Below are 15,566 nucleotides of genomic sequence, written 5' to 3'. Positions count from 1 at the left end.
GTAAGCACAGGGCACTGTGCATAGTCGGTAGACGTTTGCAACTTGGGTGGTAGGCCAAGCACAGAATCATAGGAACTTCCCCAAAGAAAAGAAAGACAAATGAGGACCAAGAGGAACAAGAGTATCACACAAATGGAAGTGTTAGAGTTGAGGACGTAGTGCTTAGATTTGGTAGTCATGAGATTTTTTTTATTATTTATTTTTTAGTTATAGGTGGATACAATATTTTTATTTTATTTTTTAAGGTGGTGCTGAGGATTGAACCCAGTGCCACATGCATGCTAGGCGAGCACTCTACCTCTGAGCTACACCCCCAGCCCCAGTCATGAGGTCTTGATAAGAACTGGGTCAATTAGTGAGAACCAGAACCTGAATGTGACAGATTAACAGGAATTTGGTGGTCACAGAAGTGATCCATGAGGCGCTCCTTTGAGAAACCTGACAAAGAATGAGACACTCAGGTTGTAGGAGTAAAAGATCAAATGTTTTCTTGAAATGGAGGGGACATTTTCTCAGGAAGAAGAGAAGACCAGACCAGGACACATCCTCTGTAAAGAACTGAGAAATTCAGATGATTCTCAAAATTTTTATATGGCTCTTCAAGTGACAACTATAGCTAAGGTATATTGATGGTGACAATGACTGAGATGAAATAAGAGATTCAGATCATTGAAGATAGGAAAGAGCTGTAAGAATCAGAACATTATACGTCAAAATTATTCAGGAGGGCATTATAGAATGTAATTAAAGAGACATATTATGAATAAAGTGCTTAAGGGATGTAAAGGTATCTGGGGGATGGGAGCTGACAACTATAAAAGAGAGTGCAAGAATTGATACAAATAGCAGGTGGGGAATTCAAATAAAATGTGTTTGCTAATTAGCATCAATTAAGTTAATTGGTCACAAAGAGAAAAACCTGCGTAGTGTGGTCATGTTATGTGAAGAATACGGTGGCTAATGATAGCTACACACATATTAGAAAGTTTCTGTCAAAATCTTCTATGAAGGGCTGGGAATACTTCTGATAAAATTTTCAGTTTAAAGAAGCACTTTAATTCATTTTTATAATAGCTTTGTCTCCTAAAAGATGCATTGCAATTGTCATCATGGCTTTTGCAATGCTTATAGAATCAGGAAGGCTGTGTATTAAAAACAAGATCTGATTTCTCTACTTTGAGCTCCATTAGATAGGTAGAAACAAATGATATGAGAAGTCAAATCCCCGGGGTGGGAGAAATAGTGTATGTGTGTGTGTGTGTGTGTGTGTGTGTATACACACACACACATACATACATATATACACACACACACACACACATACTATTTATTTAACATGAAAGCAATGTTTCAAATGTTTCTAGAATTATATCATTTTGTTAGTTTTTCAAAATTCATATCTCACCTTTTTCTCTAAAGTAGGTATCAGATCCACCAAGGAAATAAGTAAACAAATATCCACAGAAAGACAAACAGGGGCATAGGAAAGAGTTTGCTTTTGAACTTCCTGGCAGTGAGCCACAGAATTGGAGATATTAAGTTGTACACTGCTGATGATAGTAAGAAGAGATGAAAGCACTACCCTATTTCCTCATGGAAATAAAGTACTACTCTATTTCCTCATGAGAATTTTTTTTAATTGCACTGAATTCTAAAGAAGTTTCCAAAATGAGATCTTTCACAGTGGATATTTAATAGTTTAATATACAATATCCTTGACAAAATTTTATAAAATGTTTCATGAGTTTTTCTGCAAATAAAAAGGTCAATCACATAATAATAAAAACTGGGTAATTTCTCAGGAAGCTGAGGTTTTTGCATTCAAATATCTAGGTTACTTGGTCCAACTGGGTAGAATGGCAAAATTTGGGATATAAGAGGAAAAATGGACTGAAAATCTCTCATACTATATCTCCCCTAAATATTTATCAGTGTTACAGAAATACAAGTATACAAGTAAACATATGTAGCAGTGTCTCTGTTCAAATTTAGGAAACAAATGAGAGAAATTATATCACATAACACAGAGGATCCTCAGTAGGGTCCAACCCTACCTTCTTCATAGAGGTTTGTTTTTACCATGTTTTCTATTATAGCTGCTATTGAATTGAAGATCAAAGCACTTTGGAGAAAGATATTTCTGATTTGAAATAATCAACAGTTATTCTTCAGAGAAGTAGCTGAAGTAATTTGAGAGTGAAAGCCACACAATAGAATCAATAACAATATGATACACAGTATTTATTTAAAGTTTAATTTAATGGCTACTTAACTCATTGAGTTCCTACACTCCACTGAGAACCCTGAGAGTACTCTGAATCAAACTTATTAAATTTATTTTTCACTAAGCATGCCCTTCTGCACCCAACACTGAAGACTGTATGATGAGACTGGTAATAGTAAATAGGTGAAAATGTGCAGAAAAGAATCATAATATAGTTATTCCACTTCATGCATTATAGAGACTATTTTGAGCATGACATAGAAAGTTTTGGGGCTTAAGCAATTGAAACCTGTGAGGTTTTCATAATCCCAGTGAAATAAAAATGAATAAATGCATATTCCAATGTTTATATGAATTCAGTGAAGCCAATTAAAAGTATTTGTGTTGGCATGTAAATTCATTAGGGATAATGTAGAATAATTAAATATAAATAGATTTTTGTTGTAACAATGCCGAAAAGCAAAGTCAATGCTGAGATTCTCAAGTATATTACTGACAGGTTGTGATGATAAACCACTTCCATGAAAATTTGGTTTTGAATTTCTTAAAGTCAGGAAACATAATCTAATATTTCTGTGTTGCCCTCTGTTTAGTCTTCTGTCCTTAGAGATCTAAGTAACTGGAAGAGCTAAGCTTGTTGGCTGCCATTTTTTTTCTTTTTATCAACTCATAATTCTCTCCTAAATAAGCCTACACTTTACAATCACATTTTAGAGATATACAAAAGACTCCGTTGCCTTGTTACATATTTCAGAATAATATGCATTTAAAAATAATCACATACTTTACATAAGGAAATATTGTTGTTTAATGTTGTTTCAATTATTTTAAATGGCAGTCCTGATTGTTACCTTATATTATACTTAAAATTTATGGGAATGCTGGGCATGGTGGCACATACCCTAATCCCAGCTACTGGTGAGGATGAGGCAAAAGGATTGCAAGTTCAAGATCAGCCTGGGTAACTTAGTGAGACCCTGTTTCAAAATAAACAATAAACAGACAGGGGAAGTAGCTCAGTTGTAGAGCATCTCTAGGTTTATTTTGAGCACTCCCAAAATAAATAGATAAAATAAAAATTATGGGCACAAAATGATTTCATGTGAAATATTTAGTTTTAATTGCTACCTTCACTAGCCATGCCTTTTCCTATCTGTTTTGGATAAGGATGAGTACTCAAAATGACACAAAATCCTACCCACACTCTGTGACAATGAAACAATACATAAAACATTAAAATTTTGACCTGTGTTTCTGTGGTCTTTATATGTGTCTCCCAAAGTCACACATTTTGAAGTTTTGATCTTTTGGTTACATAAAACCTTGCATTACTACTTAATCATCTCATTTCACAAAACTGTCACCTCAACACATCATGATGATCAGAAAGCATGCTATGCTTTCCTAAATAATTAGTCAGACATACATTTTTCCTTATTACTTTCTGTAATTCTATGTACATATACACGTACTAAGTGAACAAACGAATGAATGAACATTATTAGAAGTCAAATACTCTATTGTTTCTTTACAGAATATTTACATCAAGATTAGTCTGTAAAACTTTTTGACTTTGTATGAGTCTCAACTTTTTGTCCTTCTCTATGCAGAGCACAAGATTTATACCAAATAGATGTCCATGTTAAAGTACAATGAATAAAAATGGCAATTAATTTTAAAAAATGGTTAAATGTATGAAATATACCAGAAAGAACTTTCAGGATTCTGCATGGTGGTGATTTCTTTCTCTTATAGAATGATTAATATAAAAAATTTATACATAAAAAACAAGGTAAATTTTACCAAAGAAAAGAATATCTAAATAACATTAAAAGATTAAAAAAAACAGTAGTGATGCCAGATGCTTGTAAAAATAAAAATCATGATGTACATTATTATCTTTTTTATTATTGAAAGAAGTTATTGTGTACACCACATTGTACTCTGAGATATACTTAGTTTCCATTGAAATTGTATGTCAGTGGCCTTGACCCTGATTGTCAATGCCTGGCTTCTGAGTTCAAACACTTGCTCATATGTCCTTTTCATCTATTATCTGTCTCCTATTGTGTAGCTCACAATAATAATTAGTTCCATATTGGAGGTAATAGTTTTATTTTGATCAAGCAATCTCTCATTCTCTTATGCCATACCAAATCTATTGTGAAATTTTAGTTTGCTAACTTATGCTATTTTTATTTAAAAATGAATTTATCCACTGTAACCTTCCACTCCAATGTGGGTTATACTGAGAAGTAAGGAAATATTCCATTGGAGTATTCTGCAACTCTATAATAAAAATAGCTGGGGAAGCTTTCTCAGATGCTGAAATTAAATAATATTTGATCATATTTTCAGGATTAAGATTTATTGAATGCTTCATATATGCCAAAAATGACTTGAAGAAGGGAGACAATTTATATAATTTCTCACAACTCTACAAATTAGAAATTAATGTGCTCTTCAGAGGAGGAACCCAGCCACAGACAGTTAAAATAACTTGCCCAGGGCATCCTGCTAGAAAGTGGTGGATTCTGAATCCAAAACCAGGCTCTCAGGCAACATAACCGGTGCTCCTGCTTCTGACCACTTGGAATATGTCCTCCTATTTAAATAATAGTAACCTTTCCTTTAAAAAAATAACAAGGATGATTTTATAAACCAATGTAGAAAAAATGATAATGGACAGTGGATTTGTCATTCATTTCACAAGATTTTTACATCTGCAAAATTCTCACATATGGCACTCTCAAAAACCTCGATTATCTATACCAACTCCTACCCTATTACACCTAAATTAAAAGCACAGATCACAAACATTAATAGTTTAGGCCTGTATGGAGCTGTCTCAGCTAAGAGTAGAAAAAAAGATGTTTCCAAATAATTCTATTACATTCCTGTTCACACATATACAAAAAAAAAGTTTTAAAAAATGAATAAAGCATACAATGCACAAGTATGTGCTATTTCTAGGTGTAACCATGAGAGCAAGGTAACATAGACTAAAGTTTGGGGGAAAAAAAAAACCTACTGTTTTCTAATTTGCATCCCCTCAAGTAATCTAATACCAGCCTAACATCATCCATCTATAAAGCCCAGCTCAATTCAAAAGCTAACAGTATCATTCAAAAGTATGGAAATAAACATCCCCAGCACAAGAAAGACTAATTTTGCATCTGAGCATTTTCATTCCCTGATCTTGATTTTTCAAGGTTTGCTATTTGTTAACTGGTGGTACGAATATGACATTGTTTAGATGGATCCATCCATTTCCTTTTGTTCCAGAGAAAACCATGCTCCTGGGCCATGTGAAACCACACCTCCTGCTTCAGTTCAAGCCTTGTTTACCCTCCTGCCCACTTCAGCAGTGACAGGAAAGGAGCCACCCCAAAGGAGATGCTGGTTCTCTCTGGGGTTTTCCTCGTATCACCCTCATTTTTTTTCTGTGACATGGTACCATGTGGTCCTGTGAGCCCTGGTCTCACAAGACATGCCTTTTTAAATAAACAAAGGGAATAAAATAGTTCAGGAAGATGAAAAGGAGAAGGGGGGAAAAAAACAAACGAGTGAACAGAAACCCCTTTGACCTGACATTATGGAGAAAAAAAAAAAAAGACACTAAGATGATAAAAAAAATAGTGTCATGGTTTACATGTGGGATTTGGATGGAATCTAGGGCTGTGTTTTAATTCAGAACTCACCATCTCAAAACCACTTCTTTTCATCCGCCTGCAGGACTTGAGGTAAGTACGTATACGTTTTCTGGCACGCTCTTGGTACTCAGGGAATTGTCGCCTGCATGAGTCAATGATAGCCTGGATCTTTTCTTTGGGCTGCTTAGAGATTGGGACCATTCGGTCCAAGTTTTCATCTACAAACAGCCTGACAAACATCTGTTGGCAAGAGGGAGACAGAGGAGAAGGGTTTGGAGGGCTGCTCTCTTCTGTTCCTAGCTTCCTGTCTTGATTACCGATAGGAAAATATTCTTTTCTGGTTTATGCACTGGAGAACTTTGCAATGGAAAGCCAGAAATTTTAAGCAAACACTCTTTAAAAGATTTTTTTTCTAAATGGTTGGAAATTTTAAAAACCGAAAGAGAGAAAGAGAGAAAGGCAGACAGACAGACAGAAAAGAATAGACTATTATGTAGGAAAAAAAATCAGGAAATAACAGTAGACTGTGACAGCTGAGCACCCCATTAAATTCTTTATTAACAATAAATACGACTGTTCCTACGCTGCACAGTAGACTAATCTCTGAAAACAAACAATTGACTCTTGTCATGCATAATTAGATAAACTAGGAAAGGAAACGAGGTCACAGGACGGACAGGCGTACTCAGCCAAGGACGAAGCAGGGGTCCCCCTTCGTCCACTGGGTAAACATGCATACTCACACAACACAATTCCAGTTTTTCAGCTCACATTTGGCTTTAAAAATTCTAAACAAAACACAGCAATTCTGGTGTCTGGTTGGCAAAGAGTGTTTCCTGTACTTTTTTAAATCCTTCTGCAAATTAAACAAACATGTCTCTAAAATATCCACATTGACCAACAGGCAACACCACGAAAGTGAAATGGGAAAAAAAAAAAAAAATCAAACCACACTGGGAGCGTGGCAGGACTCACATTAAAAGCTTTCAGCCGTTCTGCTTCGACACCATCCGTCTCGTTAACTTTCTCAGAATCATCATGGTCATCGTGGTCATCTTCATCCTCTTCCCCCCTGTTGAGTGACAGGTCCTCGGCGCCTCGGTCTACACTCTCATTTTTGCCAGACTCATAGCTTGAGTAACTATGGGCAGGAGACTGAAAAGAAAGGGTGACATTGCTGCTTTTAAATTCATTGAACACAATTGAACATTGAATTTTATGTTTTATTTTTAATTCCGCTGTGGCTCAAAAAAATCTTGTCTTGGTGTTGATAGCACCAGCACTGTGGCTATTTTAATTTAAATCACAATTAACTCAAGTGAAAGTAAAAATGCATTTTCCTCCTCTTGCCAGTCACGTTTTAAGGCTCAATAGCCACATGGAACATTTCAATCATCGCAGAAAGTTTTATTGAACTTTGCTCTTCAAGAGCAATTACTGTTTCCAATCAATATTTATATTCCCCCAAAGATGCAATCTGTAATTAATTTTACAGGAGAATCATTAAATCACATGTTATTCGAAGTAGATCTGGCCTCAGAGCATTGTCAGTCTAATTGTGTTAGTATTCTTTGAATGGATAGTGATATTAGAAAGACTAATTATAAGATGCTTTAAAAGCAGTCTATAAGTTTTCTGTGATTCTCAAAAGGGCATTTGATTTTGATTTAGAAAAAGAAAATCATTTTTCTTTCTAATTGTCTGTTAAATTTAGTCCTTCTGTATCCCAACACTATATCACATAACGAATTCAAAGCAAGATCAATTAAATAATAGCTCAGAAAATTCAATGTAAAAATCATTAAACATCTGAAATTTTAAAATATTTCAACATTTCTTTTTACATATAAATAGTTAATGGCTTTCATGGAAGTTTAATGATAAGAATTTATATGTGTTTCTATATATAAATGATACCATTTAAGAGTACATAAACTGACTTTGATTGTTTTTTATTTGAGGATTACACATACTCAAGATACTTCCATATTTCCTTTTAGGACCGCTGAGTGAGTTTGGGAGAAGTGTCCTGGAAGTAAAGAGAGTCCAAGTGTATGGGTGTGGTAAGGAACTTAATTTAGCAGTGTACAGCATAACAATACACTATTTTATATTACCCCTTTGAGACCATGTTAATCAACAACTATCAAAACATATTGTAGGTACCTTTGATAAGATGCTGAACTAAGATGTGAGATAATTTAAAGAGAAGTATGATGAATTTATTTTTATTGATTGATGTAAAAATGTTTTATGAGATATTAAATAATGAAGAAATTGTGTGAGACACAGAAAAGAAATAAACGTAGGAGCAGGGTACATCTAGACTGTTGGCTCCCTTAATTTTCACAGCAACCCAGTGCAGAGATATCATCTTCTCAGTTCTACAGATAAGGAAATTGCTTCAGAAAGGCTGAATAAACTCTTCTCATTCAGATAATGATGAAACCACTATATGAATCTAGCTCTGCCTGAAGCCAAGAGTGGTGGAATAAGAAGTTTATACAAATTACACTTTTTTGGTAAGTGTGTGGGCATGTGTGTGTGTGTATGTGTGTGTACGTGTGTGTGTGTGTGTGTGTAATTGAAGGAAGACTACAAAATATTTACAGGTTAATGTACATGTTGATATGAAAACAAAATAATTTTAAGTGAATTCACCTTCAACTATTACTCCTCCTAAATAAATTAGATGCATTATTTCTATTTTCTTTTACAACAGTAGCCTGCAATTTTTTTATTCTTAAATAAGAAGCATTATCATTTGCTGTAAAATTTCCACAGATCATATGATATAGTTAAGTAATTTATTTTTACTGTACAGTGTTTTTTCAGTTAGAGAAAAGATACACTTATCAAACAGATAAAGAGGTTTCCTTTTATTTTTACCTTTTACATTTTTATTAGTGTTATAGTTATACATAATAGTGACTTCATTTGGACATATTCATAAATGAGTGTAATATAATTTACTCCATTCCAATCCCCAATACTTCCCCCCTTTTACTCTTCTCATTACTCCAACCTTCATCTTCCTCCTCCCTCCTGCTGAGCCTCTTCCTCTACTCTACTGTTTGAACAAGTTTTCTTTCCTTTTTTTTTTCTTCTTTTTTTCTTTGTTTTGGTACCAGGGATTGAACCCACAACATTTTACCACTAAATCACATCCCCAGATAATTTTTAAAAATTTGCCAGAGAGTGTCGTTAAGTTGTTGAAGCTGGCTTTGAACTTGCGATTCTCCTGCCTCAGCCTCCCAAAATGTTGGGATTACAGGTGTGCATCACCACACCCAACTGAACAGGTTTTCTTAAAGAAATATCTATAGAAGTAAATAGTGAATAGTTTTTTTTTTCAATTTTGGGAATTAACATAATCTGGCATAAAACACGTTTTAATAATAAAATATATTTAAGAGAATAAACTCAATGAATGATAATAATGATAAACTTTGGACATCTATTCTGTGCCAGGCATTATTCTAAGCCTTCTACATATATAACTTATTTCACTAACAATATACTGGCTAAAAAACTTCTCTAATGTCACACAGCTAGTAAATGAAATCAGGACTTAAACTCATGCAGTTTGACTCTAAATATATTATCTTAAACCTATTCTTTTCTTTGTCTAGACAATGACTGCTTATGAGGCTATTGTTAAGAGTATTACTAGAAATCCATTCCTAAGATTCTGTGTTTCTTGACAAAAACTTGTAAAATAGAAGAACCTTTGGGATAAGATACGCTAAACCAATTCTATCATCTAAATGTTAACTATAAGTATGTTTTACAGATATTCATTAAATACATCCTGAGAAACTCTAAAAGAAGTTATGTATTTTGTATGGATTGGAGGCAATATTGCATCCAGATTTAACATCCACATAACTGAACATCACAGCAGAACTGGTATAAATATTTTAGTATATATATTATAAATGATTTTGAATTACATGGATGCTAATAATAATAATAATAATATGGTGTATATCATAGTAAACTTTATGTATCAACCTGACTGGATCACAGAGTGCCTGGATATTTGATTAAAGATTATATCGAGGTGTGTCTGTGTGGAGGTTTCTGAATAAGATTAGCATTTGAATTTGTGGACAGTAAAGCAGATTGACTTCCCCAATGTGAATGGATAACATCCAATCTTTTGAGTCAAGAATAGAGCAAAAGGCAGAAGAGGAAGTCAAAATTCATCCATTCTGCTTGCTTGAGCTGAGACACACCAAGATCTCTACATTATCACACCATTGGCTGCTCTAGTTGTAGGGTCTTGAGACTGAGACTAAACTATTCCATTGGCAGATCATGGGGCTTCTCAATCTTAATTACATCTCTCACTCTGTAAACTCCTACTCTTACTGGTTGTGACTAATACAATATATTGTCTAAAATATAAAGCATCTAATTAAAGATCAGAAAATTTAATTTACGGAGCTAGTCTCAGACACTGAGCAAAGCAGTAGAGAAGTTAAGCAGGGTTCATCATTCATGGCTAGTGATATAGAATTTCATGGGTTTCACAGTAAGGGTCCATGGGAGTTAAAAGGAACGAGAGGTTGAATTTCAGAACCAGAGTGGGTTGCAAGAGGGGACAGAAAAATGTGCAAGAGGAAGCAAATGCCAATCGAGATACTTTCACAGACATAGATCATAGCATCAGGGTGTCAAGACCAAGAGGCTTTGTTGTGATTTTTTTGTTGTTGTTAGCCAAATATCTTTGCCTTCAGAAACAGCTTCTGCTAGACCAGATGAAAACTGTCCACCCTATGGTACAACTTTCCCTTTTCAAGGCATGTGTTTTAACTTTGTCTCTAGATGAAGAGAGCTTCTCTGAGACTGAGATCAAGCTGAATCACAAAGGTAAGTAGTACAAAAGAGTCCCAAGGACATCTTTGCACCCAGATACAACAGTTGCTAAAATTCAGCCCTTGACCCTGTAGCTGTGTGATATTATACATCTTCCATCTACTCAACCCCACTTTTATTTATTTACTTATTTATTTATTTTTGCTTAAATTGTAAGTTTCATTTACCTTTGGGTCTAGAGTGGGACAGAAATCAATCATTATAAGATCAGATTAACAATATATATTTCACACATGACAATGAAAATAAAAGGATGATAGAATTTCTATAAACAGCAATATCAAACCTCAAACTTATCAACAAAAGAAAGCCCTTATGAATGACCTCTACAATGAGAAATTTTAAGTAGGCAGTATTTTAAATGTCTCTATGAAATACTAATTTATAAAACACATAGTATAAAGATCACACTAAAGTATTACAACTGTATAATCAGAAGAGGCATAATAAAAATAGACACAGATCACTGACCTTAAAAATGAAGTCAAGTTTTACAAATCATCATATTTTTACAGCTCAAATCATTAACAAGGTGGAATAATCCAATAAAATATAAGGGATACATTTGGAAAGTTTGATAGCTTTTAAAATATAAATATATTAAGTATGCTTTTAAATGGCAATGGGCAATATTTGAAAAATGATGTAATACTCATCTGAATTCAAACATGGTGTCTAATTCATTTTTTTTCTATATGCCAATGTAGTTGTCTGCTGTATACAAAACTACTTGGAACAAGGAAGGATTTATAGCCCTGGTGACTCAAGGTAAAGAAAGCCCAATTTGCAGATCTATGAATAATCAGGATATAAATCTGAAACATGTTCAATTTTTTTAACCACTATAATATAAACTGAAATTGAATTCTACTTTTCAAGTGGAATAACATTCTTTTCCTTTCTTATTGCTTAAGATCTACTCTTTAAAACAAATCAGATTAAACTCATTGTATACAAAAATTTCCAGTTTCTGCCAAGTAGTATGGCCCAAGATTGTAATCCCAGCAACTCTGGAGACTGCAGCAAGAGAATCATGAGTTAAAGTTCACAGCAAGGAGTTTGCCTTGGGTCTCAGATGAGACTTTGGATTAGAACTTTTGGGCAGTACTGAAACTGTTAAGACCATGGGACTCTTGCAGATAAACTAAATGCATTTGCATTGGGAGATGGGCATGAGCTTCTGCGGGGCAGGGGTAGAATGTTGTGGTTTGGATAGGGAGTGTTCCCCAAAAGCTCTTTTGTTAATACAGGAGTATTCAGAGGTAAAATGATTGGATTGTGAGAGCCATAACCTGATTAATTCATTTCAGTTTGACTGGACTATGCGGTAACTGTAGGCAAGTAAGGCATGACTACAGAAGATGGGTCACTGGTGGAATGCTCCTGGAAGGGTACATCATCCCTGCAGCCCCTTATGCCTTCCCTCCCTCTCTGCTTTACAGCCACCATGAGATGAACTGCTTTCCTCCATCCTGTCCTTCAACTCTGATGCACCGCCTCACCTTGGGCCAGCACAATGGACTTAGCCGACCCTGGGTTAACCCTTTGTAACCATGAGTCAAAATAACTTCCTCCACTAAGTTGTTCTTGTCAGATTTTTTGGTCACAGTGATTAAAAGCTGACTAACACACTAGATTTACAAACGTATTTTCCTTCAAACTAATCTGAGGTGGATCAACACATATCATTCTATCTTTTCCCTCACAATATCCAAAACACGTTCTCTATAGATCAGCATTCAAAACTGCTTGTAGTCTCCCTTTTTCTACAAAACTATTTTTTTTAATGGAGAGATGTTAGTATTAAAGTGATATAAACTCATCAGTCCTCAAATAACCCAGCTAAAATATGACTATCATTTACCTCATAAACTGCTTTGCCTAAATCAGAACTTTAGATGATCATGACCTTGAAACTTGCATTTCAAGGAGAATTATTTTCTTATTTCAGGTATAAATCTAAAAACTCCAAATGAGCCAAAAAAATTAAACAACCACAATTTAATGCAAGATACAGACCTACTTATCCTCCAAACACAGCTGTTGGTTTAAGGGGAGAAGGCTAGATGATTGTCTTATTTACATAATCCACTTGCTCCTCTTGTGTTAAAGTATGACTTTCCTTAGCAAGAACCTTTCTGAGAATACATTTGCACTTCTCTTTTCTTACATATTCCACTGTCATAGAACTGCCATCTCTGGACCTTAAAAATTTCCCCTTGGAACAAAGCTGAATCTGTTTGCTTTCACTGTAGTTGGAGCCTAGGACAGCTTAGACTGCAATACCATAGTGTTTAGTATGAGACTCAGTTGGGGATGGGGGGTCTTTCCTATGTATAAAGCTAATGGAAATAAAGGAAGTACTTATTTACTCTTTATGCCTTACATAATAAATGAAAACATGAATTCAGTACCACACAGGCATGATTCAATAATATGCTTTGTGATAAGTTTGCCACAGCACTCATAGTAAGGTATTATGCAAGTTAGTTTCTATGTCCATCCTGAGAATTACTTAAGGGTGAGATGATTTAGCCACCAGACTTTTGTCTTTATGACATTGCACCATGCCAAACATGTCACATAAATAAATAATTTTTTGAATGAGTGACTCTATGCTTTGAAGTTGTACAGAAGCTAATTTGAGTTAATTTTTAAATATCAATTTTAAAAATTATCTTAGTTACTTTAAAAAATATCAGTTATTTAAGACAGAATTCACTTGCAATCCTAGCATCATTTAAAGACTCTGTATGCCTTCAGATATAACACAAAATAAAGCACACAGCACCACTCAAGAAGCTAGCTCACCCAAACAGAACAAAAGGAACTTCAGTCTGTAAACAGTACCTCTCAACATGTACCTGATGGACTAGCTCCAGAGAACAAACTGAATCAGACACTATGGAGCTGAGCCCAGCAATCTGTGTTTTGATATGCCCTGCATAGACTTCTTTTTTTTTAAAGAGAGAGAGAGAGAGAGAGAGAGAGAGAGAGAGAGAGAGAGAGAGAGAATTTTAATATTTATTTTTTAGATTTTGGCAGACACAACATCTTTGCTTGTATGTGGTGCTGAGGATCGAACCTGGGCCGCATGCATGCCAGGAGAGCGCGCTACTGCTTGAGCCACATCTCCAGCCCCCCTGCATAGACTTCTGATGCACAATGACATTTGAAAACCTTTCATCACCAGATACCTTGCATTTGTTGGAAATACAATGGATAGAGGAATAAGTTAAATGACACCAGGTAGCACATAGGCAAATCCAAGCAAGATAGAAAACACTGTGCAGGACAATTGACCTTGATCTACAATAAGTTAGATGATCTAGGAAAAAATAAAAGACACATTAAAGAAAATTTAAGAGACATAGTAAAACAAAATGTGTAGGAATTTGATAATGATTCACATAAACTCAATTCAAAACAAGAAATTTTTGGAGAAAAGTGGTAATATTTTATCATGGCTATTAAATGGGGTTATTAGATAATAAGACAGTTATTATTAATTTTGTTAGCTATGATATTCTAACATTTAGATAAATATTTAGGCAAAAAGTCTGTATTTGTCAGAGATACAAGTTGAAGTATGAAGGCATGGGATGTCACAGACGCCTGGGATATACTTTAAAGTCCTCACTATAAAAAAATGAAAAATGAACAAATGTAGAAAAATCTTAATTACTGTTGAATTTGGTTGGGGCATTAATTATTTTTGTATTGTTTTATTTATTTTAAAATAAAATTTATGTTTTCAAAGTAATACATTTGAGTTCATAAATTATATTTGGTTCCCTTCTCTTTTGAGTATTTTTGTCATGATTTTCATTCATTCCACAACATTTAAGAGGAAGTACCACTTCTTGCTCAGAGCATGTTCTAGGGTCATAGGATTGGATGGCTCAAATTTTGCTGAACCCTGAAAGTTATAAAATTTGGAGAGTGAGTTCTTTTGAAGCACTAGATGCCAAAGTGAATATTCATCAGAAATGAGAAAAATCACAGCAAATGTCAAAATTTTAAAAGACTATCAATTCCACATATATCACAAAGTGAAAAAAATTATAATATTTTATAAATTCAATAATTTGCTGGCCCAACACTATAATACTTTTCTCTTTCCATCTTTCTTCATTGCATACTTTTTGTTTGTTTTTTTTCTTTGTGTGACAATAATTTTGTAATATACTCTATAGGGAGAATAGAAAAATGATTCAGTTTATCATGTCTGGGGAAATGTGTCTTTTATTGTTGAGAGTTTAGAAATGTTTTCTGTGCTCTTCAAATTCATCAAAATCATGCAGACTGTTAAATTGTCTTCAGTTTTGGGAAAGCTTTAATCAAGTTCCTTTCATTACAAAACTGTGACATTTTAGGACATCTCAAGTTTTCCTGAGCAGTGAACTAATGTCTTCATTAAAGTGCTTTTCATGAGTTCATGTTTTTTCATCAATATCAATATCTTCAGTCAAATCCAACATGCAACATAAGTCTTCTCCCAGCATGTTACTATATAGTGCATTTCTCTTCATTAATTGTCTTATTTCTTCCTCCTAAAGAACTACTAACTTCATGCGATCTGTAAGTTTTTGCAGTAAGTCACTTAGTGTCAGAATAATGTCCTTTGGCTTCACAGTTCACCTTTGTTAATCTTTTTCACATTCCATTGATGTTTTTATTTTAATGTCCTCTCAATTCCTTATTAAATAAAGACAGCAAGATGATACTGGCCGCAGACGTTCCAAATCAGGTGTCTGTAATTTCTCACTAGTTTTTTTTTTTTCCTCCCACAAGGTTCAAATTGCAGT

General features: G+C 34.3%; 1 protein-coding gene across 9 annotated transcripts in view; it reads right to left on the bottom strand.

The window, feature by feature from the left end:
• Positions 1–15,566, bottom strand: part of Nol4 (nucleolar protein 4) — a 302,493-nt gene that overhangs the window by 75,751 nt on the left and 211,176 nt on the right. For 5 of the 9 annotated variants that reach the window (XM_015482245.2, XM_015482247.2, XM_048806376.1 and 2 more), the window contains 2 exons: positions 6,853–7,032; positions 5,926–6,117 (listed from right to left, as the gene is read on the bottom strand). In XM_015482245.2, coding sequence (XP_015337731.1) covers positions 5,926–6,117; positions 6,853–7,032 — 372 coding nt within the window. The remainder of the gene's footprint in view (positions 1–5,925; positions 6,118–6,852; positions 7,033–15,566) is intronic. The other 4 variants (XM_048806380.1, XM_015482246.2, XM_015482249.2 and 1 more) reach the window with 1 other exon arrangement.

The sequence above is a fragment of the Marmota marmota genome, unplaced genomic scaffold (genome assembly GCF_001458135.2).
Source record: "Marmota marmota marmota unplaced genomic scaffold, marMar, whole genome shotgun sequence".
Classification (NCBI taxonomy): Eukaryota; Metazoa; Chordata; class Mammalia; order Rodentia; family Sciuridae; genus Marmota; species Marmota marmota.
Note: the sequence above shows the minus strand (reverse complement) of the source record. Positions and strands in the feature narration are given on the sequence as shown.